Genomic DNA, 25197 nt, shown 5'->3' on the forward strand with positions numbered 1-25197 from the left:
AGCACAACAGGTTAATCACATAAGACAAAGTGCAAGGAATGGAGTAAGGATACTGGTTTGAGCCCCTGGCTCCCCATCTGTAGGGGGACTGCTTCACAAGCAGTGAAACATGTCTGCAGGTGTCTGTCTCTCCCCCTCTCTGGATTTCTCTTTGTCCTATCTAACAACAACAGCTATAACAATAACAAGGGCAACAAAATGGGGAAAATGTCCTCCAGGAGCAGTGGATTCGTAGTGTAGGCACCAAGCCCAGCGAGAATCCTGGAGGCAAAAAAGAAAAAAAAAAAGTATATATATTTATATATTTTTTAAATAGCTCACTAGTGTGAGCTATACATTGCTTTACCATGCATGTGACCCAGGTTTGAGTCTGACTTCCACTTCATTGCAGGGAGTTTTGGTGCTGTGACTTACTTCCCTCTCTCTGCCTCTCTGAAAATTCAGTACAGAATAGTAAAGCCCTGGAGATGACCACCATCCTCCAAAAAGATGATGAGGGGTGGTGTCTGTGTGTGTGTATGTGTGTGCTCGTGTGTTGGGAAAGTGGCTCAGTAGTAGAATGTGCATCTTATGTGTGTGAATGAGAGCTCTGTGTTCAAGAGAACAACTAAGACAAAATAAGAGCAACTCCATGGCTGGGTAGATGTATCTTTCTCTCTCTTCCTCTCTTATTTCCTTCTCCTTTTTTTTTTTTTTCCTTCTCCTTTTCTAAAGAGAGACAGAGAAGTCAGAGAGGTAGAAGAATGAAAATGGCCAAAGCACCAAAACTTCCTTCAATGCAGTGGGTCCAGGCTCATGGGTTGTGCACATGGCAAAGCAAGCACACTATCCAAGTGAGTGATTTCTCCAGTCCCTATCTCTTATTCTCCCTCACTCTCTTTAAAACCAGAGCACTGCTCAGTCCTGGCTTATGGTGGTACAGAAAATTAAACTTGGAATTAGGAAGGCACAGGCATGAGAATCTCTTGGCATATCAATTATGCTATTTACCCCCACCCCTCATTACACACACACACACACTTTAGCCTGAGAAATGGCTAAAGAGATCAACCTTCAAGCAAGTGTTCTCTTCTTTCTCTCTCTAGCTCCTCATTCCCTTTTTTTTAGATGTTATTTATTTTTAAATATTTATCTATTTATTCCCTTTTGTTGCCCTTGTTTTATTGTTGTAGTTATTATCAGTGTCATCGTTGTTAGATAGGACAGAGAGAAATGGAGAGAGGAGGGGAAGACAGAGAGGGGGAGAGAAGGATAGACACCTGCAGACCTGCTTCACCACCTGTGAAGCGACTCCCCTGCAGGTGAGGAGCCGGGGGCTCGAACCGGAATCCTTACTCCGGTCCTTGCACTTTGCGCCACCTGCACTTAACCCGCTGTGCTACCGCCCGACTCCCTAGATATTCTTTATTAATGAGAACTATCTTCCTTCTATCTGAGGAGAGAAAGAACCAGACATCACTCTGGTACATATGCTGCTGGGGATTGAACTTGGGACCTCATGCTTGAGAGTCCAGTGCTTTATCCACTGCACCGTGTCCCGAATCATCCCATTCCCTCTCAATTCCTGTCTCTATACAAAATTAAATTATATGTGGATTTCGTTTATTTACTAATAAGATAGAAAGGAGGAGGGAGAGAAAGAACCAGACATCGCTCTGGTATATGTGCTGCTGAGAACTGAACTCGGGACCTCATGCTTGAGAGTCCAGTGCATTATCCATTGTGCCACCTCCCAGGCCTATGTATATTACTGCTGTACATGGTGGGCATGACTAGAGTATAGAGTTTATTTTCAGGGGCAGTGGTGGTGCACCTGGGTTCAAGCCCTTAGTCTCCATCTGCAGGGGGAAAGCTTCACAAGTGGTGAAGCAGTGCTGCAGGTGTCTCTATCTCCCCCTTTCTTTCAACTTCTGGTTGTCTCTATCTAGTAAATAGAGATAAAAAATGAAAAAAGAGGGACAGGTGGTGGTGCACCAGGTTAAGCACACATATTACAGTGCACAAGGACCCGGGTTCAAGTCCCTGGTCCCTACTTGCAGGGAGAAAGCTTCACGAGTGGTGAAGCAGGGCTGCAGGTGCCTCTCCCCTCCCTCTCAATTTCTCGCTGTTTCTATCCAATAAATAAATATAATTAAAAAATAAATAAATAAATATTTTTTTAAAAAGGAAAAAGGGGGGCTGGGCACTAATGCACCAAGTTAAGCACACATAGTGTGAAGTGCTTGGACCCATGCAAGGATCCTGGTTCAAGCCCTAGGTGGGGTTTGCTTCACAAGCAGTAAAGCAGGTCTGCAGGTGCCTATCTTTCTCTCCCTGTTTTCCCTAATTTTCTGTCCTATCCAACAACATCAGCAGCAATAACAACAACAATGTGAAAAGATGTCCATCAGGAGCAGTGGATTCGTAGTACAGGCAAAGAGCCCTAGCAATAACCCGCGAAGCAAAAAAAAAAAAAAAAAAAAAAAAGTTTATTTTCATAAGAAGATATATTTTTAGAAGAATATATTTTTAATTAATTAATCCTTAACTAATTCATCTTTATGTTGTTACAGATGCATTCCCAGCACCTAAGCAGTACCTAGAACAAAGCAGCTCAATGCTTATTAAAAAAATACTGGGTTTCCATATGACCTATCAAATTATAAATTTTATTACTGTTAATATTTTGTCAAAGGTTCATAGACTGTTTCCTCAGAATCTCTTACAGAATCACTGAAATAAACTGAGTTACAATGCAACGATTGCCACCTCAACATGCTTCACCTCAGACTGTATCCAGAGACTTCACGTGTGGAATGACAACCCTTCAGCTTCATTACTCGGGTGAGACCTTTCCTTTTATAGTACACTCTAATTTCATCTCAGGTAGTTCACTTTCTAACAAAGTCCCATAACCTAGATATACACCAGTTTCTGTGAGAGAGAGCTTATGTGCACACGTATCCATAAACTAGTGCAAAATATATACCTGAAAGCAGAAGTACACTAGAGTTTGCAGTGAGTACCTCCCTAACACTTCCTCTCCACTATTCCAAGCTTGGGATCCATGATTGCTCAACAAATTGTTTGGCTTCATATGTTAACTCTCTTTTCAATCACCAGGTTCCAGATGCCACCAGGATGCTGGCCAGGCTTCCCTGGATCGAAGACCCCACCAATGTGTCCTAGAGCTCAGCTTCCCCAGAGACACACCCTACTAGGGAAAGAGAGAGGCAGACTGGGAGTATGGACCGACCAGTCAATGCCCATGTTCAGCGGGGAAGCAATTACAGAAGCCAGACCTTCTACCTTCTGCAACCCTCAACGACCCTGGGTCCATGCTCCCAGAGGGCTAGAGAATGGGAAAGCTATCATGGGAGGGAGTGGGTTATGGGGATTGGGTGGTGGGAATTGTGTGGAGTTGTACCCCTCCTACCTTATGTTTTTGTTCATTAATCCTTTCTTAAATAAAAAATTAAAAAAAATAAATAAATAAACTGAGTTTACTTCTTCTTCTCTCTCTCTCTCTCCTCCTTCCTCTCCTTTTCTTTAGCACTGTTCAGCTGTGACTTACAGTAGTACTGGGGACAGAACTGGGACTTATAGTGTTACCGGAATGAAAGTCCACTGCATAAACTACTTCACTACTTCCTCCAGCCCAGACTTTAAACATTATTATCTATGTACTCTGCTTCTTTCTTTCTAAAAGATTTTTTAAAACTTTATTTAATTTGATAGGAAATTGAAAGTGAAGGGGGATAGAGAGGGAGAGGGAGAGACAGAGAGACACCTGCAGACCTGCTTCATCACTTGTGAAGCCTTCCCCATGCAGGTGGGGACCAGGGGTTTGAACTTGGGTCCTCCTGCATAATATGTACACTTAACAAATCAGTTTGAGAGGTAGGTTCTTTTTTTTTTTTTTTTTTTTTTTGCCTCAGAGTTATTGCTGGGGCTCAGTGCTTGCACCACCAATCCACTACTCCTGAAAGCTATTTTTTTTTCGCCTTTTGTTTTATCAATGTTGTGCTTGTTATTGTTATTTATGTCGTTGTTATTGGATAGGTCAGAAGGAAATCGAGAGAGAAGACAGAGAGGGGAAGAGAAAGACACCTACAGACCTGCTTCATAGCTATTGAAACCACCTGCAGGTGGGAAGCCAGGGGCTGGAACCGGGATTTTTGAACCAGTTCTTGTGCTTTGTCTTTTTTTTTTTTTTTAATATTTATTTATTCCCTTTTGTTGCCCTTGTTATTGGTTTATTGTTGTAGTTATTATTGTTGTTGTTATTGGTGTCGTCTTTGTTGGATAGGACAGAGAGAAATGGAGAGAGGAGGGGAAGATAGAGGGGGAGAGAAAGACAGACACTTGCAGACCTGCTTCACCGCCTGTGAAGGGACTCCCCTGCAGGTGGGGAGCCGGGGGCTCGAACCAGGATCCTTACGCCGGTCGTTGCGCTTTGTGCCACGTGCACTTGTGCTTTGTCTTAACCCACTGCTCTACTGCCTGACCCCCAAGAGGTAGGTTTTATTCACCACAAGTTATCCAATTCAGGGTTCTCTCAACTTTCAAATGATGTCTTCCAAAAAAAATGATGTCACTTTATTCTGAAATATTAGGTTTTACCTTGATATTCTTTTTTAAAATTATTTATTTTATTTTATTTTTCTCTAGGGTTATTGCTGGGGCTCAGAGTCTACACTAAGAATCCACTGCTCCTGGAAGGTATTACTCTCCCTTCTTTTTTGCCCTTGTTGTTTATTGTTGTTGTTATTGTTGTCATTGTTGTTGGATAGGACAGAGAGAAATTGAGAGAGGAGGGGAAGACAGAGGAGGGAAAGACACCTGCAGTCCTGCTTCACCACTTGTGAAGCGACCCTCCCGCAGGTGGGGAACCTGGGGTTTGAACCGAGATTCTTAACGCCAGTCCTTGCACTTTGCGCCACGTGTGCTTAACCTGCTACGCTAGGACCTGGCCCACTTACCTTGATATTCTCCATTCCATTAGAGAAATATGACTAAACTTCCTCATCACTCATGAAAATTCAGGTATTTTCTTTATGCAGTTGGTATACAAAAAAATTATGATATGGTGCCAGGCAGTGGTGCACCTGGTTAAGCGCACATATTACAGCATGCAAGGACCCAGTTTCACGCCCTAGTCTCCAAGTGCAGTGGAAAGCTTCATGAGTGGTGAAGCAGGGGTGCAGGTGTCTCTTTCCCTCCCTATCTCCCCCTCTTCTCACAATTTCTGTCTCTATCCAGTAATAAATAAAAATACTGTGGTCTGGGAGGTGGCGCAGTGATAAAGCTTTGGACTCTCAAGCATGGGGTCCTGGGTTTGATCCCTAGCAGCACATGTACCAGAGTGATGTCTGGTTATTTCTCTCTCCTCCTATCTTTCTCATTAATAAATAAAAATACTAAAAAATATATTAAAATATATATTATTATTCGATTATCATTATTATTTTTTGCCTCCAGGGTTATCGCTGGGACTTGGTGCCTGCACTATGAATCCACTGGTCCTGGAGACCATTTTTTCCATTTTGTTGCCCTTATTGTTACTGCTATTGTTGTTGTTCAATAGGACAGAGAGAAATGGGGAAGAGGGGAAGACAGAGAGGGGGAGAGACAGACACCTGCAGACCTGCTTCATCACTTGTGAAGCGACCCCCCTGCAGGTGGGGGGCCAAGGGCTTGAACCAGGATCCTTATGCCAGTCTTTGTGCTTCACGCCATGTACCTTAACCCACTGTGCTACCACCTAGATCCTTAAAAAAATATTTACGACACTCCAAATGACTGCAAACAATATATACCTTACTTAAACATTCTCATTCGCAAACATATAATGACTAAACTCTATATAGGGGCAGTATATTTCTTTCAAAATTACTATTCACATTAATTTTCATTTTTATTTATTTATTATTTGATAGAGACAGAAAGTGAGAAAGGAGGCGGAGATATAGAGGGAGAAAGTCAGAGAGACACCTGCAGCCCTGCTTCACCACTCATGAAGCTTTCCCCATTCAGGTGGGGACCAGGGGCTTGAACCTGGATCCCTGCACACTGTAATGTGTGCATTTAACCAGGTGTGCCACCACCTGTACCCCCTTATTTTTCAATTTTGTGACCAATTGCCACTTATAAGTTTTTAAAATCTGACTGCTAATCAATTACTTCTTTCTGATTTACAAAAGACTATTTCTCCAGTTCTGTAATTGGAAATATTCAATTCCTACCTAACCAAGACTAAAATTTAAAATACCTTGGGAGTTGGGTGGTAGCATAGCGGGTTAAGAGCATAAAGATCCTGGTTCAAGTCCCTGGCTCCCCACCTGCAGGGAAGTTGCTTCACAGGCGGTGAAGCAGGTCTGCAGGTGTCTATCTTTCTCTTCCTGTCTTCCCCTTCTCTCTCCATTTGTCTGTCCTATCCAACAACAATGACTTCAGTAACAACAACAATAACTACAACAATAATAAAACAACAAGGGCAACAAAAAGGAAATATATATATATAATTATTGTAGTCGTTGTTGGATAGGACAGAGAGAAATGGAGAGGAGGGGAAGACAGAGAGGGGGAAAGACACCTGCCAGACCTGCTTCACCACCTGTGAAGTGACTCCCCTGCAAGTGGGGAGCCAGGGGCTAGAACCGGGATCCTTACACCGGTCCTTGCACTTTGCACAATGTGTGCTTAACCCGCTGCGCTACCACCTGACTCCCAATAAATAAATATTCAAAAAAAAATTAAAGTACCCAGTTTTTTTTTTTTTTTTTTTAATACTTAGAACTTAGTTCAAAGACAGGGCTTTCCTGCAGTTGGGCAATAGTGCAGTGGGATAAGCGCAGGTGGTGCAAAGCACAAGGACTAGGCTAAGAATCCCGGTTCGAGCCCCTGGCTCCCCACTTACAGGGAAGTCCCATCACAAGTGGTGAAGCTGGCATCTATGTTTCTCTCCTCCTCTCTCCATTTCTCTCTGTCCTATCCAACAACGATGACATCAATAACAAAAAAAAAAAAAAAAAAAAGGGCAACAAAAGGGAATAAATATATATTAGGGGGAAAAAAAAAGACAGGGCTTACCTGATCTGGTGCAGTATCACTAACCCTAGTGTTGCTTTTTCTGATTTTTTTCTCATTCTGAACATCATCTTCTTCTGGTACCCAGCTTCTTTTTTGGCTATTGCAGGTTTCTTCCATTTTATTTTCAAGTGGCAAAATCTCTTTTTGGCATGTCTCAGTCAAAGCCTTTTCCTCCAATTCTAGGCTAATAGAGTCTGAGGAATTAATTTCACCAGGATATATAGGAAGATTCTCCTCATTTATATATTGTGAAGGACTAAAGTCCAGCTTAGTTACAACAAATCCAGTGCCTGTATTCTTACTGGAGACTGGTTGAGTTTCTAAGTGATATAAATCAGTTGTGTCTAATGGAAATTGTTCCAAATCATCAATACCTGTGACACTAACATTTTTCTTGTTTGGCAATCTAGGCAAAAATATTCCCAAAGAACATCTTCTCATTTTATCTTTTACAACTGCTGTTAATGGTATAGGGTTGGCATCTTCATTACAAGATGTTGTATTTTCTTCAGCTCTGTCATCTTTAATTTTGCTGGACTCTGTGTTAAAAGTATCTACCTTGGCAGCTTGCACTATATTTGTATCATTTGCCTTACTTATTAATTCCAGTACTGAAGAAGGGGGTACATGAACAGTTTGGGAATCTAAAAATTCTTTAGCTTTTCCATCCATATTATTCAGATCTGGCTTTATATTACTAATATTTCCAGAATTTGATGCAATTATAGGGTCTTCCAGGTTATATGACACTTGCTTTGAATTAAGGTTACTAATATCCAACAGATTGTCACGATTTAGTTGATAGTTTTCAAGTTGGGCTTTTTCCAATGTACAGGCCTGGTCTGCAACTTTCCCCATAACCTCTTTATCCACAGAATTGCTATGGGACTTGATTTCTATTTCACTTTGACTCTTAGACAATGTATTAGTAGGAATAAAGGGTAGTACACGATGGTTTTTCTTATTGTGAATAATAATTTTGTCTTCTACATCCAGTGCTTGTTTATTGGTCATTTCTTTAAAAGAGCAACTGTTTGTAGGAAAAGAAATACTCAGGGTGTTACTTTTTGTAATTCCAAGTTTAGTGGATTCATAAAGTAATTTTTCTGTCTCTTGACAATCAATGAAAACAGTATTGGACTTGGTGACTTGCAGTTCATTGTGATTATCTACAAACATTACAGTTTTGTCCAAAGGTCTAATGGTTATTTTATCTATTGAGGCAGTTTCACATTGTAAGGCAGCTGTATGGCTTCTAGTGAGTTCCATATCCTGCCCGCATGTATATAAGAGAGTTTTAGATGTTACTGACAAAGGAAGCAAATGGGAGTCCTGTTTGTCTTCCAGGTCACTACTGCTATTTATTTCCACTGCACAACTCTTGGTGATATCCATGTCATTCTCATCACTTTTTAAAGATCCAATGGTCTTGTCATTTTTGAATCTAAGACTTTTTCTTCTCTGACTTTGACTTAATTCACTCAGAAACTCAGGATTCTGTACATCTCTGCTACTTTTCCCAACAGCTGACTGAAATACTTCTATGTTACCATCACCTACAAGTGCTGCCACTTTCTTCCCAGGGTCATTATCAGACCCTACTCCTGGTAGAGTTAGCTGGCTGACTTTTGCTGTTGAATGGTCACCACCTTCACCATTCTCTGGAAAGAAAACACTTTCCTCAGCAGGAATAGATACCACTTTTGATTTTTTGAGGCTTTTCTTTTCAGATAGTTCAGAGTTAAGTGTGCCTGGGAGTTCAGTTTTTTCCAGTGCTTGGTAGTTGATGAAAATGGTGTGAGATTTTGTCATTTCTAGTTCATCACAATCATCTACAAACATTACAGTTTTGTCCATAGGTCTAAAAATCTCATTAGTGGTGACAGTTTTACAATCGATGGCAGTTGTGTGACTTCTAGTTACCTCCATGTCTTCCTGACCACATGCATACAAAGCTGTTTCCAAAGTTCCTGCCAAAGGAACAAAATGGGAATTATGTTCACTTAACAAAGGTCTATGATTAACTTCTACTGTACAACTCCTGGTGATATCCATGTCATCATCATCCTTCGAAAATACAACAGTCTTGTCATTTTTGAGTCCAAGACTTTTTCTTCTCTGACTTTGACTTAATTCACTCAGAAACACAGGATTCTGTACATCTCTGCTACTTTTTCCAACAGCTGACTGAGATACTTCCATGTTACCATCACCTACAAGTGCTGCCACTTTCTTCCCAGGGTCATTATCAGACCCTACTCCTGGTAGAGTTAGCTGGCTGACTTTTGCTGTTGGATAGTCACCACCTTCACCATCCTCTGGAAAGAAAACACTTTCCTCAGCAGGAATAGATACCACTTTTGATTTTTTGAGGCTTTTTTCAGATAGTTCAGAGTTAAGTGTGCCTGGGAGTTCAGTTTTTTCCAGTGCTTGGTAGTCGATGAAAATGGTGTGAGATTTTGTCATTTCTAGTTCATCACGATCATCTACAAACATTACAGTTTTGTCCATAGGTCTAACAATCTCATTAGTGGTGACAGTTTTACAATCGATGGCAGTTGTGTGACTTCTAGTTACCTCCATGTCTTCCTGACCACATGCATACAAAGCTGTTTCCAAAGTTCCTGCCAAAGGAACAAAATGGGAATTATGTTCACCTAACAAAGGTCTATGATTAATTTCTACTGTACAACTCCTGGTGATATCCATGTCATCATTCGAAAATACAATGGTCTTGTCATTTTTGAGTCTAAGACTTTTTCTTCTCTGACTTTGACTTAATTCACTCAGAAACTCAGGATTTTGTACATGTCTGCTACTTTTCTCCACAGCTGACTGAGATACTTCCATGTTACCATCACCTACAAGTGCTGCCACTTTCTTCCCAGGGTCATTATCAGACCCTACTCCTGGTAGAGTTAGCTGGCTGACTTTTGCTGTTGAATGGTCACCACCTTCACCATCCTCTGGAAAGAAAACACTTTCCTCAGCAGGAATAGACACCACTTTTGATTTTTTGAGGCTTTTCTTTTCAGATAGTTCAGAGTTAAGTGTGCCTGGGAGTTCAGTTTTTTCCAGTGCTTGGTAGTCGATAAAAATGGTGTGAGATTTTGTCATTTCTAGTTCATCACAATCATCTACAAACATTACAGTTTTGTCCATAGGTCTAACAATCTCATTAGTGGTGACAGTTTTATAATCGATGGCAGTTGTGTGACTCCTAGTTACCTCCATGTCTTCCTGACCACATGCATACAAAGCTGTTTCCAAAGTTCCTGCCAAAGGAACAAAATGGGAATTATGTTCACCTAACAAAGGTCTATGATTAACTTCTACTGTACAACTCCTGGTGATATCCATGTCATCATCATCCTTCGAAAATACAATAGTCTTGTCATTTTTGAGTCTAAGACTTTTTCTTCTCTGACTTTGACTTAATTCACTCAGAAACTCAGGATTTTGTACATGTCTGCTACTTTTCTCCACAGCTGACTGAGATACTTCCATGTTACCATCACCTACAAGTGCTGCCACTTTCTTCCCAGGGTCATTATCAGACCCTACTCCTGGTAGAGTTAGCTGGCTGACTTTTGCTGTTGAATGGTCACCACCTTCACCATCCTCTGGAAAGAAAACACTTTCCTCAGCAGGAATAGATACCACTTTTGATTTTTTGAGGCTTTTCTTTTCAGATAGTTCAGAGTTAAGTGTGCCTGGGAGTTCAGTTTTTTCCAGTGCTTGGTAGTCGATGAAAATGGTGTGAGATTTTGTCATTTCTAGTTCATCACGATCATCTACAAACATTACAGTTTTGTCCATAGGTCTAACAATCTCATTAGTGGTGACAGTTTTACAATCGATGGCAGTTGTGTGACTTCTAGTTACCTCCATGTCTTCCTGACCACATGCATACAAAGCTGTTTCTAAAGTTCCTGCCAAAGGAACAAAATGGGAATTATGTTCACCTAACAAAGGTCTATGATTAATTTCTACTGTACAACTCCTGGTGATATCCATGTCATCATCATCCTTCGAAAATACAATAGTCTTGTCATTTTTGAGTCTGAGGCTTTTTCTTCTCTGACTTTGACTTAATTCACTCAGAAACTCAGGATTTTGTACATGTCTGCTACTTTTCCCAACAGCTGACTGAGATACTTCCATGTTACCATCACCTACAAGTGCTGCCACTTTCTTCCCAGGGTCATTATCAGACCCTACTCCTGGTAGAGTTAGCTGGCTGACTTTTGCTGTTGAATGGTCACCACCTTCACCATTCTCTGGAAAGAAAACACTTTCCTCAGCAGGAATAGATACCACTTTTGATTTTTTGAGGCTTTTCTTTTCAGATAGTTCAGAGTTAAGTGTGCCTGGGAGTTCAGTTTTTTCCAGTGCTTGGTAGTCGATGAAAATGGTATGAGATTTTGTCATTTCTAGTTCATCACGATCATCTACAAACATTACAGTTTTGTCCATAGGTCTAAAAATCTCATTAGTGGTGACAGTTTTACAATCGATGGCAGTTGTGTGACTTCTAGTTACCTCCATGTCTTCCTGACCACATGCATACAAAGCTGTTTCTGAAGTTCCTGCCAAAGGAACAAAATGGGAATTATGTTCACTTAACAAAGGTCTATGATTTATTTCTACTGTACAACTTTTAGAGATATCTTTGTTATTCTCATCACTCTCTGAAAATAGAAGAATCTTACTGATATTTAGTCTACCAACACATTTCTTTCCACATATTTTGACATCCTGCTCTTTATTTATAAATTTAGGTTCCTGTACACTTGTCTTCAAATGCACTCATATCACTAGAAAGAAAGACAGGGGCCAGGTGGTGGTGCACCTGGTTGAGCACACATTACAATGTGCAAGGACCCGAGTTCAAGCCCCCAGTCCCCATATGCAGGGGGAAAGCTTTGCAAGTGGTGAAGCAGGGCTGTAGGTGTCTCTCACCTTCTCTATCACCCCCTTCCCTCTCAATTTCTGGCTGTCTCTATCCAATAAATAAAGTTAATTTTTAAAAAAAAGTTTTAAAAAAGACTCATTTTTCTATAGAACAGTTATTACATTTTTTGAAGTTTTACAGCTATCTGTCTTATTGTTGCTAGCTGGCTGTTAGTGTTCTCTAATTTACTCTTACCACATTCTAGTACTTCAGAATGACCAAATACAATGTCAATAGTATGGCTCTTGGTAAGATCCATATTGTGCCCCTCTTCTGAATAAATATTTGTCTTGTTATGAGGATAGCCAAGTGTGGGACTGCCTAAACTTTTCCTCAGTGGCTCAGGAAATTTAGAATTTTGGCCTAGTACTGATTTCAACATATGCCTGCTAACAGCTGTACTGTGATTTTTCATGGCAGATTGTCTTTCTGATAAAAGTACCTATTCATCTGCAGGGCTTTTGTTATGAGAGTGAGATTTACTGATATTTTTGGTTGCTAGACTACAAGGTGTGAGAGGAGTTTGACTTCCTAAGTTAACTGTAGAAGTTTTAGTCATATTATCTTCACCTGCGAAGATTTCAGTCTTTTTTTCAGTCAATGAAATAAAGGATTTTTCAGGCTCTGTTGTAATTTTTTCTTAGATAAAAAAGGAACTAACCCACACTTTACATTCACTCCTGCATGCTCTGATATAATCAAGTGATTATGAAACCTTTTTTTTTTTTTTTTAGATAATGGTGTGGTGGTAGTCATTTGTGCATCTGCCTCACATTGTTTAAAAATTTGACTATCTATTACAACTGTGTGACTCTTGGTAATGTGCATGCTAGTCTCTCCTGAATGAACAGTTTTATCTATAAGAGAGAATGCATTCAAATTAGGATGCATATTAGAATAATTACTATTATTTTTAAGCATAATTTTCTTCTCTTTCATATTTGAGAGACATTTCATTAGTTCCATAGCATCATTACAACTAGAATAGAAAAATGTCTTATAATATTCAATAGCTGGACTGGAATGTATAGATTCTAGGGTCATTGGCAATGACCTTACATTTTGGTTAGACATCTGTGTGATTGTGTGAGTTTCTGTCCCTTTAATATAATTTCTAGTAATGTGTATTTCACCTTTTGGGTTTAAGGAAGGATCTTGAAAGGAAGTATTCAATTTATCCTTAAAGATTATCTTAATCCCCTGAGTGTTAGTTCCATAATCTGTTGCAATATCCATCAAGACGTGAGTCTGATTTTCTAATTCAGATAAATTATCTGCTGAGGGTAAAATCTGTACAGTGTGGTTAGTTGTCAAGTCCATACAGTCATTGCCACAAATTGTAGTATCATCACCTTTAAATTCCCTTAAATGGGCCTTGCTGGGTGTGGGAACCAAAGTCTGAATATTCACTGTATGACACTGGGTGAAATTCATCACATCATCTTGTTCTCTTAAGATTTTAGTCATATTACTGTTATTTTCATCAGCATTGAAAGCTACATGTTTTTGATGTATAGCAGAACCCCTATTTGAATCTTTGTAATAAACTGGTATCTCTAAATTTTCTTTATCAGGTCCTGTAGAAGAACAAGCATTAAATTTTCCAGCTTCCAATCTTTTTTTGAAGTCATTGAAATTTATTTTCCTTTCTGAAGTGCTATTTTGACCCAAGGAAAACATTGGCTCTTTTTTCATTCTTGAATCCTCAGTATGAAGCTTTAAATTAGCCAGAAATGAAGTAGTATCTATCTTGCTAGATTTTTCACTTTTGGTACAAGCTAAGAGGCCGTTGGTAATCATGACAGTGTGACTTGCTGTGAAATCCATCTTGTTTTCATCTGGAAAGATGGCTGTCTGGTCACTTGGATGAGTCCTTTCATAATTATGCTCTGTACTTGAAATCTACAATGAAAGCAAAGATAGGGAAAAGATCAAATCACAGCCAGGTAAGTAGTTCGGTGGTAGAGAGCATGACTTGCAAATAAGTGATCTTGGGTTCAATTCACAGCACTGTATTTGAAAAGTGGGGATGGCAGTGGCACACCTAGTTAGTTGAGTGTGCATGTTCTAATGTACAAGGATTGGTATTGAAGCCCCTAGTCCCTGCCTTCAGGGAGGAAGCTGCACTTGCAGTAAAGCAGTGTGGCAAGTGCTGCTATTTCTTGCTCCCTCTTTATTTCATTTTCCTTCTTTCTGTTTGTTTATTTATTTATACCCTTTTGTTGCCCTTGTTGTTAACAGGATAGTACAGAGAGAAATGGAGAGAGATGGGGAAGACAGAGAGGGGGAGAGAAAGATAGACACCTGTAGGGATGTTGGGATGTAGGGATGATAATGATAGTTCACTTGGACAGTGAGCTGACGTGCCATGTGAGAAAACTGGGTAGAAGAGTAGTATCCACAGCATTGAAAAAAGTGTTAGTGTTGTGGTATCTTTCACTTTCCCACTGCTTCTCTGCTTCTAACAAAAACCAAATTGGGGGGGGGGGCAGAAATGGCTCACCTGGTTAAGTGCTCACATTACAGTGTGCAAGGATCCACCTTCAAGCCCCTAGACCCCATCTATAGGGGGAAAGCTTTACAAATGGTAAAGCAGGGATGCAATTAATGCTCTCTCTCTCTTCCTATGTCTCTGTTTCTTTCCAATGCCCTTCTCAATTTCTCTGCCTCTATCCAATAATAAATAAATAAATAAATAATTTTATTATTGATTTATTACCTTTTGTTGCCCTTGTTTTATTATTGTACTTACTGTTATCGTCATTGTTGGATAGGACAGAGAGAAATGGAGAGAGGTGGGGAAGACAGAGAGAGGGGGAGAAAAAGAGAGACACCTGCAGACCTGCTTCACCACTTGTGAAGCGACTCCCCTGCAGGTGGGGAGCCAGGGGCTCGAACTGGGATCCTTATGCCGGTCCTTGTGCTTTGCACCACATGTGTTTAACCCGCTGCTCTACCACTGGACTCCCATAAAAATATTTTTTTTAAAAAAATCATACATACACACAAAATAAATGTTTAGGCTAAGGAAGGCCATACTCTAACTGCTTGCTACAGGAAGATGATCTGAGTAACAGTAAACTGTTACCTACGATAATGTTATAAGTACAGAATCTTGAGTAGGGGGAGACAACAAAATGGTTACACAGAAAGACTTGTGGCTAGGGCTCCAAAGCCCCAAATTCAATCTCCCCTCCCCAGTCCCTGCCCTACCCTTCAGTGCTCTGATGAAGGAAGGAAGGAAGGAAGGAAGGGAAGAAGGAAGGAAGGAGGAAGTAGAAAGGAAGAAAAGGAAATGAATGGAGGAAGAAAGGAGAAAGTATAAAATCTCAGTGTTTATCCCACATCTACTGGATAAGAATCTATACATTGAAGGAGTTGGGCAGTAGTGCAGTGGGTTAAGCTCACATGGCGCAAAGCGCAAAGACTGGCGTAGGATCCTGGTTTGAGCCCGACTCCCCACCTGTAGGGGAGTCGCTTCACAAGCACTGAAGCAGGTTTACAGGTGTCTTTCTCTCCCCCTCTTTGTCTTACCCTCCTCTCTCCATTTCTCTGTCCTATCCAACAACACCACCACCAATAACAACAATTAAAAAAAAGAATCTATACATTAACAAAGTCCTTTAATAATTCACATGACTGCTATAAGTTTAAAGAATTCTAATATGGGGGCTGGGCAGTGTCGCCCTAGATTAAGCGCTCATATTACTAAATGCAAGGACCTTAGTTCAAGTCCCTGCTCCCCACTTGCGGGGCAGGGAGGGGGGTGTCATTTCACAAGCAGTGAAACAGGTCTTCAGGTGTTTCTCCCCCTCCTCTCCCTCTCTTCCTCTCCCCTCTCAATTTCTCTCTGTCTTATCAAAAGAAAAGAAAAAAAAGAAAAAAGGCCACCAGAAGTGGTGGATTTGTAGTACTGGCACCAACCCCCCCCCAAAAAAAAAAACATAATTTATATATTTCTCTATGATTTAGATTTGCAGTGGCTTTACTAGCCTCAGATAGAAAGCTTTTGCTACCATTAACTTTTGTGTTTTTAATGTTTTTTTAAAAAATTTTTTTAACTTTATTTATTTATTTATTCCTTTTGTTGCCCTTGTTTTTTTTTTTGTTGTTGTTGTAGTTATTATTGATGTCATTGTTGTTGGATAGGACAGAGAGAAATGGAGAGAGGAGGGGAAGACAGGGGGAGAGAAAGACAGACACCTGCAGACCTGCTTCACCGCCTGTGAAGTGACTCCCCTGCAGGTGGGGAGCCGGGGGCTCGAACCGGGATCCTTCCGTTAGTCCTTGTGCTTAGCGCCACCTGCGCTTAACCCGCTGCGCTACCACCCGACTCCCGTTTTTAATGTTTTTATTGTCAAGAGATTACACTATGAAGGAACATGCATAAACACCTACCTTTCTCCGTTGCACCTGTGTCTGAATAGGAGCACAAAGCAATGTGTTCATTCCTATAGAGGGGGTGAAAAACAGCTATAGTCAATGAAATATATATATCACAAAGTGAATAATTTTCTTCTTTGGTACTTCAGTTTTAAGTATTTCCTGAAATTTCATCAGTTGAACTTAGGTATTAAGTTGCATGTGTGACTGGAATATTTTTAGAATGTGGTATAGATTTTAAATGTGGAAAGTAGAGACTACCCTGAAACACTCACCTTCACTTCTCCATTTTTATTTTATGAACAGTAGAGATTACAGGTTAAGAAATACTAACAACACTCAGTTGCTAGCATAAGATCTTTAAACATCTCTTATGCTATGTTAAAGAATCTAGATAATTCTATACTAAGCTTCGTATTTTATAAAATTCCAGAGAAAGAAAAAAACAAAAGCCAAAAATGTAAATTGATGAGAAGATGAACCAGACAATAAGAATAAGGAATTAGATTCAAGGCATTTAAGAATTTAGACATACCCCATACCTATAGACATCCAATTTTTGACAAAGTGGGCCCAAACTCTTAAATTTAGAAAGGAGAATCTCTTCAATAAGTGGTGTTGGGAAAACTGGGTTGAAATGTGCAGAAGAATGAAACTGAACCACTACATTTCACCACACACACAAAAGTAAACTCCAAATAGAGGCAAAAGAATTCTTCTGCCCTGCTAGTGGGAATGTAACTTGGTCTAACCACTGTGGACTGCAATCTAGAGAACTCTCAAAAGGCCAGAAGTGGACATACCCTATGATCCTACAATTATTATCCTGGGGATATATACTAAAGAGCCAAACACAACCATCCCAAAAGATCTTTATATACCTATGTTCGTAGCAGCACAGCTTGTAATAGTCAAAACCTGGAAGCAATTTAGGTGTCCAACATCATATAAGTGGCTGAGATAGCTGTGGTCTGTATACATAGTGGAATACTACTCAGGTATTAAAAATGATGGATTCTGGTGCATACCTGTGTTCATAGCAGCACAATTTGTAATAGGCAAAACCTGGAAGCAACCCAGGTGTCCAACAGCAGATGAGTGGCTGGGCAAGTTGTGGTATATATACACAATGGAATACTACTCAGGTATTAAAAATGGTGATTTTACCATTTTCAGTCCATCTTGGATAGAGTTTGAAGAAATCATGTTAAGTGAAGTAAGTCAGAAACAGAAGGATAAATATGGGATGATCTCATTCAGAGGCAGAAGTTGAAAAACAAGATCAGAAGAGAAACACTAAGCAGAACTTCGACTGGAGTTGGTGTACTGCACCAAAGTAAAAGACTCTGGGGTGGGTGGGAGGGAGAATTCTGGTCCTAGAACAGGATGGCAGAGGACCTAGTGGGGGTTGTACTGTTGTGCGGGAAACTGAGAAATGTTATGCATGTACAAACTATTGCATTTACTGTTTACTGTGAAACATTAATCCCCCAATAAAGAAAACAAAACAAAAAAAAGATGAATTCTGGTGGCCAGGTGGTAGCACAGCAGGTTAAGCACACATATTGCAAAGTACAAGGACCAGCATAAGAATCCCAGCTCGAGCCCCTGGCTCCCCACCTGCGGGGGGGGGGGAGGGGGATGGCTCACTTTACAAGCGGTAGAGCAGGTCTGCAGGTGTCTTTCTCCCTCTCTATCTTCCCCTCCCCTCTCAATTTCTCTCTGTCCTATCCAACAGCAATAACAATAACAACAATAATAACAAGGGTAACAAAATGGGGAAAAAAAAAAAGCCAGGAGCAGTGGATTTGGAGTGTAGGCACCAAGCCCCAGAGATAATCCTGGAGGCAAAAAATAAATAAATAAAAAATGAATTCACCTTCTTCACCTCATCTTGGATGAAGCTTGAACAAATTATGCTAAGTGAGATAAGCCAGAAAGAGAAGGATGAGTATTAAGATGACCTCACTCAAAGATAGAAGTTGAGAAATAAGAACAGAGGGGAAGCACAAAGCAGAACTTGGACTAGGTTTGGTATACTACACTAAAGTAAAGTACTAGAGGGAGAGGCTTTTGGATCCTGATGCATGATGGTAGAGGAGGACCTTGGGGTGTGGGTGTGGGTATGTGTGTGTGTGTGTGTGTGTGTGTGTGCGTGTGCGTGTGCGTGTGTAGTAGAGTTTTTTGCAGAAAACTGAGAAATACTACGTACCATGTATTTATTGTTGACTATAAACCATTAATTCCCCCCCCCATAAAATTTAAAAAAAGAAACCCTGAAACATAAAGGTTTACTTTTTTTTTTTTAACTAGAGCACTGTTTGGTTCTGGTTTATGGTGGTGCTGGGGCCTGGGAACTTTGGTGCCTTAAGGATTAAGTCTTTTTTGCATAACCATTATGCTCCCCAACCTCCAAAAACATTTTAAGATGTTCACACAGCAAGTGAATTATGCAAATAAAGGATGAAAAATGCTGTAATAAAATAGGAAATGAATTTGAAAACACGTAACTTTAACAACAAATCTTTAGTTTCAAAAATTAAAAAAATTTTATTTCCTTTTTGTTGCTCTTGTTGTTTCCATTGTTATTGTAGTTATTATTGTTGTTGGATAGGTCAGAGAGAAATGGAGAGAGGAGGGGAAGACATAGAGGGGGAGAAACAGATAGACACCTGCAGACCTGCCTGCTTTACCGCCTGTGAAGTGACTCCCCTGCAGGTGGGGAGCCGGGGGCTCGTACCAGGATCCTTCTGCCGGTCCTTGCGCATTGCACCACATGCACTTAACCCGCTGCGCTACTGCCCAACTCCCTCAAATATATATTTTTTAAAGCTATGGTAAGGGTGGGTACTGGCACATTGGATTAACTACACATGTTACCAAGCACCCATTCCCCCCATGCAGGGAGAAAACTTCTATATTAGTTTCTGTCTCTAATAATTTTTAAACATTATGGCAAAAAAACTTAAAAAGACAAAGAAAGTAAAATGAGGACTAGGTGGTGGCACACCTGGTTGAGTGCACATTACAAGGCACAAGGGCTCAGATTCAAGCCACTAGTCCCCACCTACAGGGGGAAAGCTTTGCAAGTGGTGAAGCAGTGTTGCAGGTGTCTCTCTTCTTCTCTATTACCTCCTCCCTTCTCCATTTCTGGCAGTCTCTATCCAATAAATAAAAAAAGATAATTAGATAAAAATATGGCAATTTCTAATGAGTATAATAGATTTTAATGAAATATTTATATATTAAATTTTTTTTCTTTTTTAAAAAATATTTATTTTATTTATTTATTCCCTTTTGTTGCCCTTGTTGTTTTATTGTTGTAGTTATTATTGTTGTTGTTGTTGGATAGGACAGAGAGAAATGGAGAGAGAAGGGGAAGACAGAGAGGAGGAGAGAAAGATAGACACCTGCAGACCTGCTTTCACTGCCTGTGAAGCGACTCCCCTGCAGGTGGGGAGCCGGGGTTCGAACCGGGATCCTTAGGCCGGTCCTTGTGCTTTGCGCCACCTGCGCTTAACCCGCTGCACTACAGTCCGACTCCCTTATATATTAAATTTTACACTCATTTATGAACAAATATTGAGAGTATATTATGTGCCCTAAAACTCAACTATCTCCTAACGCAAAGAACAGGACAAAATTTCTGCAACTAAAGAGTTCAACTAAGGATTAGTCAAATAATATAATAAATTCTCAGACAGACTAGGACATAAAAGGGATATTGTGGGGGCAAGCCAGTAGCGCAGCGGGTTAAGTGCACATGGCACAAAGTGCAAGCACCAGCATAGGAATCCCGGTTCAAGCCCTGGCTCCCAACCTGCTGGGGGATCACTTCACAAGCAGTGAAGCAGGCCTGCAGGTGTCTATCATTCTCCCCCCCCATCTTCCTCTCTTGATTTCTCTCTGTACTATACAACAATAATACATAACAACAACAATGGGCAACAAAAAGGGGGGGGATGGCGTCCAGGAGCACTGGATTTGTAGTGCAGGTACCAAGCCCCAGCAATAATGCTGGAGGTGAAAGAAAAGGGGGGGGGGGAGATAAAGTGACTAACTTCTTGACTTTGTCAGAGAATGTTTTGTTTAAGCCCATGATATTTGTTGTATAGTGCCAGCTTGCAAACTGATGAGATTAAGGGACTTGCATAAACTCTGTATTTTCAAGTCCCCAGTCCCTATGTACTGAGAGGAAGCTTCACAAGTGGTAAAGCAGTGATGTAGTTGTCTCTTTTGCCTTCCCATATTTTTTTATAAAAATAATTTTTATGTATTTAATATTCTATGTATTTATTGAGAAAAATAGGACAGAGAAAGAGCCAGATATTACTCTGGTAGATGTGCTGTTGGAGATTAAACTCAGGACCTCCTGCTTGAGAGTCCAATGCTTTATCTACTGCACCATATGCTGTACCACTCACCAACCTTATCTTCCCTTCTCCTCTCAATGTCTCCCTGTCTCTATCCATAAAAAAAATATAAAACAAAGGCAGGGGGTGGTGGTAAGCATACATGGCATAAAACAAAAGGACCAACTTAAGGATCCTGGTTTGAGCCCCGGGCTCCCCACCTGCAGGGGGGTAGCTTCACAGGTGGTAAAGCAGGTCTGCAGGTATCTATCTTGTGGTCCAGGAAGTGGCACAGTGGTTAAGGCATTGGACTCTCAAGCATGAGGTCCTATGTTCAGTTTCTGGCAGCACATGTACCAGAGTGATGTCTGGTTCTTTCTCTCTCTCCTATTATTTCTCATGAATCAATAAAATCTTTAAAATAAATAAATAAAATAAAAAATTAAATAACCCAAGAAATAATGAGAACTTGAAGTTAAAAAGGAACAAAAAACAACAGAGAATAGGAATCAGATTTAAATGATATTTAGGAGACAGAATAGAATGAGAACAGGGCCAAATGGATATAGGGAATAAATGAAAAAATTTAAAATTCACTCAGGGGGCTAGGTGGTAGTGAACCTGGTTGAGTGCATGCATTATAGTGCACAAGCACTGAGGTTCAAGCCTCTAGTTCCCACCTGCATGGAGAAGCTTAATAAGTGAAGGAGTGCTGCAGGTGTCCAATGCTGCTCATCTTCTCTATCTCCCCTCCCCTCTCAATTTCTCTCTGTCCTATAAAGTAAAAAATTCAATATGGCATGATCTCACTCTCAGGCAGAAGTTGAAAAACAAGATCAGAAGAGAAAACACAAGTAGAACCTGAACTGGAGTTGGTGTATTGCACCAAAGTAAAAGACTCTGGGGTGGGACTAGGGGAGACTACAGGTCCAAAAAGGATGACAGAGGACCTAGTGGGGGTAGTATTGTTATGTGGAAAACTGAGAAATGTTATGTAGGTACAAACTATTGTATTCACTGTCGAATGTAAAACATTAATCCCCCAATAAAGAAATTAAAAAAAAAATTCATTCAGTTCCTGATTTGAATGAATGAGTGCCGTTCAAAACAGAGAAAAATTAGAGGAACGAAGACTTGATCAACAGTTTGATAATCATTAAATTTAATTTAAATTTAATAAAAAACAGAGCTGTCTTCATATTCTTTCCATGCTTCTACATAATTCTTCTCAAGGAGTCTGGACAAGTAGAAAAACATGATGGAAAAAAGCATCCTAGTGATACTTACCAGTAATTTCACAGTTGTTATCTTCTGGACTTTTATTCCTGAAAGTTAAGAAGTATTAGATATATATTTCCTTCCCCCCAGAATATATGCACAAATAATTCCCAAAAATCACAATGAAAAGAGTAGGAGAAGTGGAAGATTTTTACAGAATAACTAGCAGAAAAATACAAAAACATCTTTTAAAAAAAGACTAATGTAGTACTGGAAGAAAAAAATTCCAAGGCAATTGAAGGCCTTTAAACATTGCTTTTATTGCTTTGCAAATTTCAATACTATAAAACATGCTTAACATGGTGCTTTATTTCAAAAAGAAATTTCTATGAATCAGTGTTCTAGGAAATTAGCTTTAAAATTTAAAACGTAAATGAAAGACAAAAATCAAGTATCTATCAATAATGAGTTGACTAAATAATGGTACAGTCATACAACAGATTATCATAGAGAAAGGGAGATGTATATGTAACAAAATAGAATGTGCTAAAATGTTATTAAGTGACCTCACTTTCTGTCTTATTAAAACAATAAATAATAATAAAGTGAGCTGGAGAGACAGCATAACAGCTATGCAAAAAGACTTTCACACATCAGGCATCAAAGGTCCCACCCAGTTCAATCCCCAGAACCACCATAAACTGCTTTTAAGTGGTTGCTAAGTGGTACTCTAGTGAAAAACAAAACTAAACATAAGGCAGGGGGGCCGGGTGGTGGCACACCTGGTTGAGCACACTTGTTATAATGTGTAAGGACTTGGGTTCAATCCCCTGGTTCCCACCTGCATGGGAAAAGCTTTGCAAGTGGTGAAGCGGGGCTGCAGGTGTTTCTCTGTCTGTCTCCTTCTCTATCACACCCCTCAGTAGACCCTAAGAGAATTTTCTTTTCCAGTTCAACAGTAAGCAATTATATGGAAATTTTTTCCTTAACTAGGTTGATTGATCATCAATATTTTAAATATATTTTGCTATTTAGTAAATATTTCAGTGAATAATTTTACATATACACTATTTAAAAAATTTTTAACGTATTTTCTTTTTTTATATATTTATTCCCTTTTGTTGCCCTTGTTTTTTTATTGTTGTTGTTATTATTGTTGTTGTTGTTGTTGATGTCGTCGTTGTTGGATAGGACAGAGAGAAATGGAGAGAGGAGGGGAAGACAAAGGGGGGAAAGAAAGAGAGACACCTGCAGACCTGCTTCAGCACTTGTGAAGCAACTCCCCTGCAGGTGGGAAGCCGAGGGCTTGAACCGGGGTCCTTGCGCTTTGCGCCACCTGAGTTTAACCCTCTGCGTTTAACCCGCTGCGCTACCACTCGAATCCCACATATTCACTATTTAAAAACATTTTGATGGGGTCACACCTGGTTAAGTGCACTAAAAACATTTTGATTCCCAAGTATGATACTGCTAAGACAAGATAAGCATTTATTGTGAGTAGGGGGTCAGACGGTAGTGCAGCAGGTTAAGCGCACACGGGTGCAAAGCCCAAGGATTGGCTTAAGGATCCCGGTTCGAGCCCCCAGCTCCCCCACCTGCAGGAGAGTCTCTTCACAGTTGGTGAAGCAGGTCTGCAGGTTTGTCTTTGTCTCCTCGTTTTCCCCATCTCTCTCTACTTTCCCTCTGTCCTATGCAACAACAATATAATGACAACAATAATCATAACCACAACAACGATAAAACAAGGGCAATAAAAGGAAAAAAAAAAAAAGCCTTCCAGGAGCATTGGATTTGTAGTGCAGGCGCCAAGCCCCAGTAATAACACTTGAGGCAAAAAAAAAAAAAAAAAAAGTGAGTAAAATGGTAAAATGAGGATGGGCAGTGGTGGTGCACTTGGTTGAATGTACATCTTACAATGCACAAGGACCCAGGTTCAAGCCTGTGGCCCCCACCTTTAGGGGAAAAGGTTCACAAGTGGTGTAGCAGTTCTGCAGGTGTCTGTCTTTCTGTCTCTCTATCTCCCTTTCCTTTTAATCTGTCTCTAATAATAAATAAAATATTTTTTAAAAGACTATAGTGTAAACCATTAACCCCCCCAATAAAATTAAACAAAACAGAAAAATAAAAACACAAAAGAAAATTGTAAGAAGCTCATGAAATGGCTCAGCGGTAAAGCATATGACTTCCATGCATAAGGTGCTCACTTTCTAACACCACAAGGGAGCACCATGGCCAGCACTTAGGACTAAAATGGGTGTAAAGCCACCACTGGTAGAGCAGTGCTTTGGTATCTCCCTCACACAAAATAAAATATTGCAAATGAGGGACAGTTATATACATATTTGATACCTTGGATTTGTTCCCAGTAATGTATTGAAATAAAAACAAAATTTTTAATTTTTAAAAAATATTGTTATTCCCTTTTGTTGCCCTTGTTGTTTTATTGTTATAGTTATTATTGTTGTTGTTACTGATGTAGTTGGTACATGGTATTTATCATTTTACATAGCTGGTATATCTGAAGACTTATGAGAGTGTTTTGTCACTACTAAAAGGATAAGCTATAAATGCAGATAATTATCAGATATAACTATATAAAATTCTACACAGAATTTTTCTTCTTGACTATTCTACAAAAGTGGTAAAACATTAGTTCAAAAATATTTACTGTGGGAGTTGGGCGGTAGTGCAGTTGGTGCATGTGGCACCAAGCACAAGGACCGGAGTAAAGATCCTAGTTCGAGCCCCCGGCTCCCCACCTGCAGGGGAGTTGCTTCATAGGCGGTGAAGCAGGTCTGCAGGTATCTATCGTTCTCTCCCCCCGTCTTCCCCTCCTCTCTCCATTTCTCTCTGTCCTAACAATGACGACATCTATAACAACAACAATAATAACTATAACAACAATAAAAAAACAAGGGCAACAAAAGGGGAAATAAATATAAAAAAATAAATAAAAATAAAAACATCTACTAGACATAAATAGCTTTCAAAACATAATTTGATTAAGATATTTACTTACTGTATAAAAATAACATTTTCTCTTCCTTCTGTTTCTAAAAGTAAAATAAAAATTAAATATTTTCAGAGAAAATTAAGAGTATTAGAAGACATATATAAGAAGATTAACAAAAAAAAAAAACTGCCCATACAACCTGCCCAATGACTCAAGTTATAATTTTTAAACAATAAGAGACAATAAATTACACCAATTATTTGGTT

At 39.8% G+C, this 25197-nt stretch overlaps 1 protein-coding gene across 8 annotated transcripts in view; it reads right to left on the reverse strand.

The window, feature by feature from the left end:
• Positions 1-25197, reverse strand: part of KNL1 (kinetochore scaffold 1) — an 84950-nt gene that overhangs the window by 41587 nt on the left and 18166 nt on the right. For 5 of the 8 annotated variants that reach the window (XR_009545348.1, XM_060175091.1, XM_060175092.1 and 2 more), the window contains exons 7-11: positions 24998-25031; positions 22048-22085; positions 16424-16476; positions 13159-13927; positions 7072-11660 (exon numbers count right to left, since the gene is read on the reverse strand). Coding sequence is in view for 7 of the 8 variants with exons in the window: in XM_060175091.1 (XP_060031074.1) it covers positions 7072-11660; positions 13159-13927; positions 16424-16476; positions 22048-22085; positions 24998-25031 (5483 nt within the window). In the remaining variant the exon portion in view is untranslated. The remainder of the gene's footprint in view (positions 1-7071; positions 11661-13158; positions 13928-16423; positions 16477-22047; positions 22086-24997; positions 25032-25197) is intronic. The other 3 variants (XM_060175095.1, XM_060175093.1, XM_060175094.1) reach the window with 3 other exon arrangements.

Source organism: Erinaceus europaeus, chromosome 16, assembly GCF_950295315.1.
Source record: "Erinaceus europaeus chromosome 16, mEriEur2.1, whole genome shotgun sequence".
Lineage (NCBI taxonomy): Eukaryota > Metazoa > Chordata > Mammalia > Eulipotyphla > Erinaceidae > Erinaceus > Erinaceus europaeus.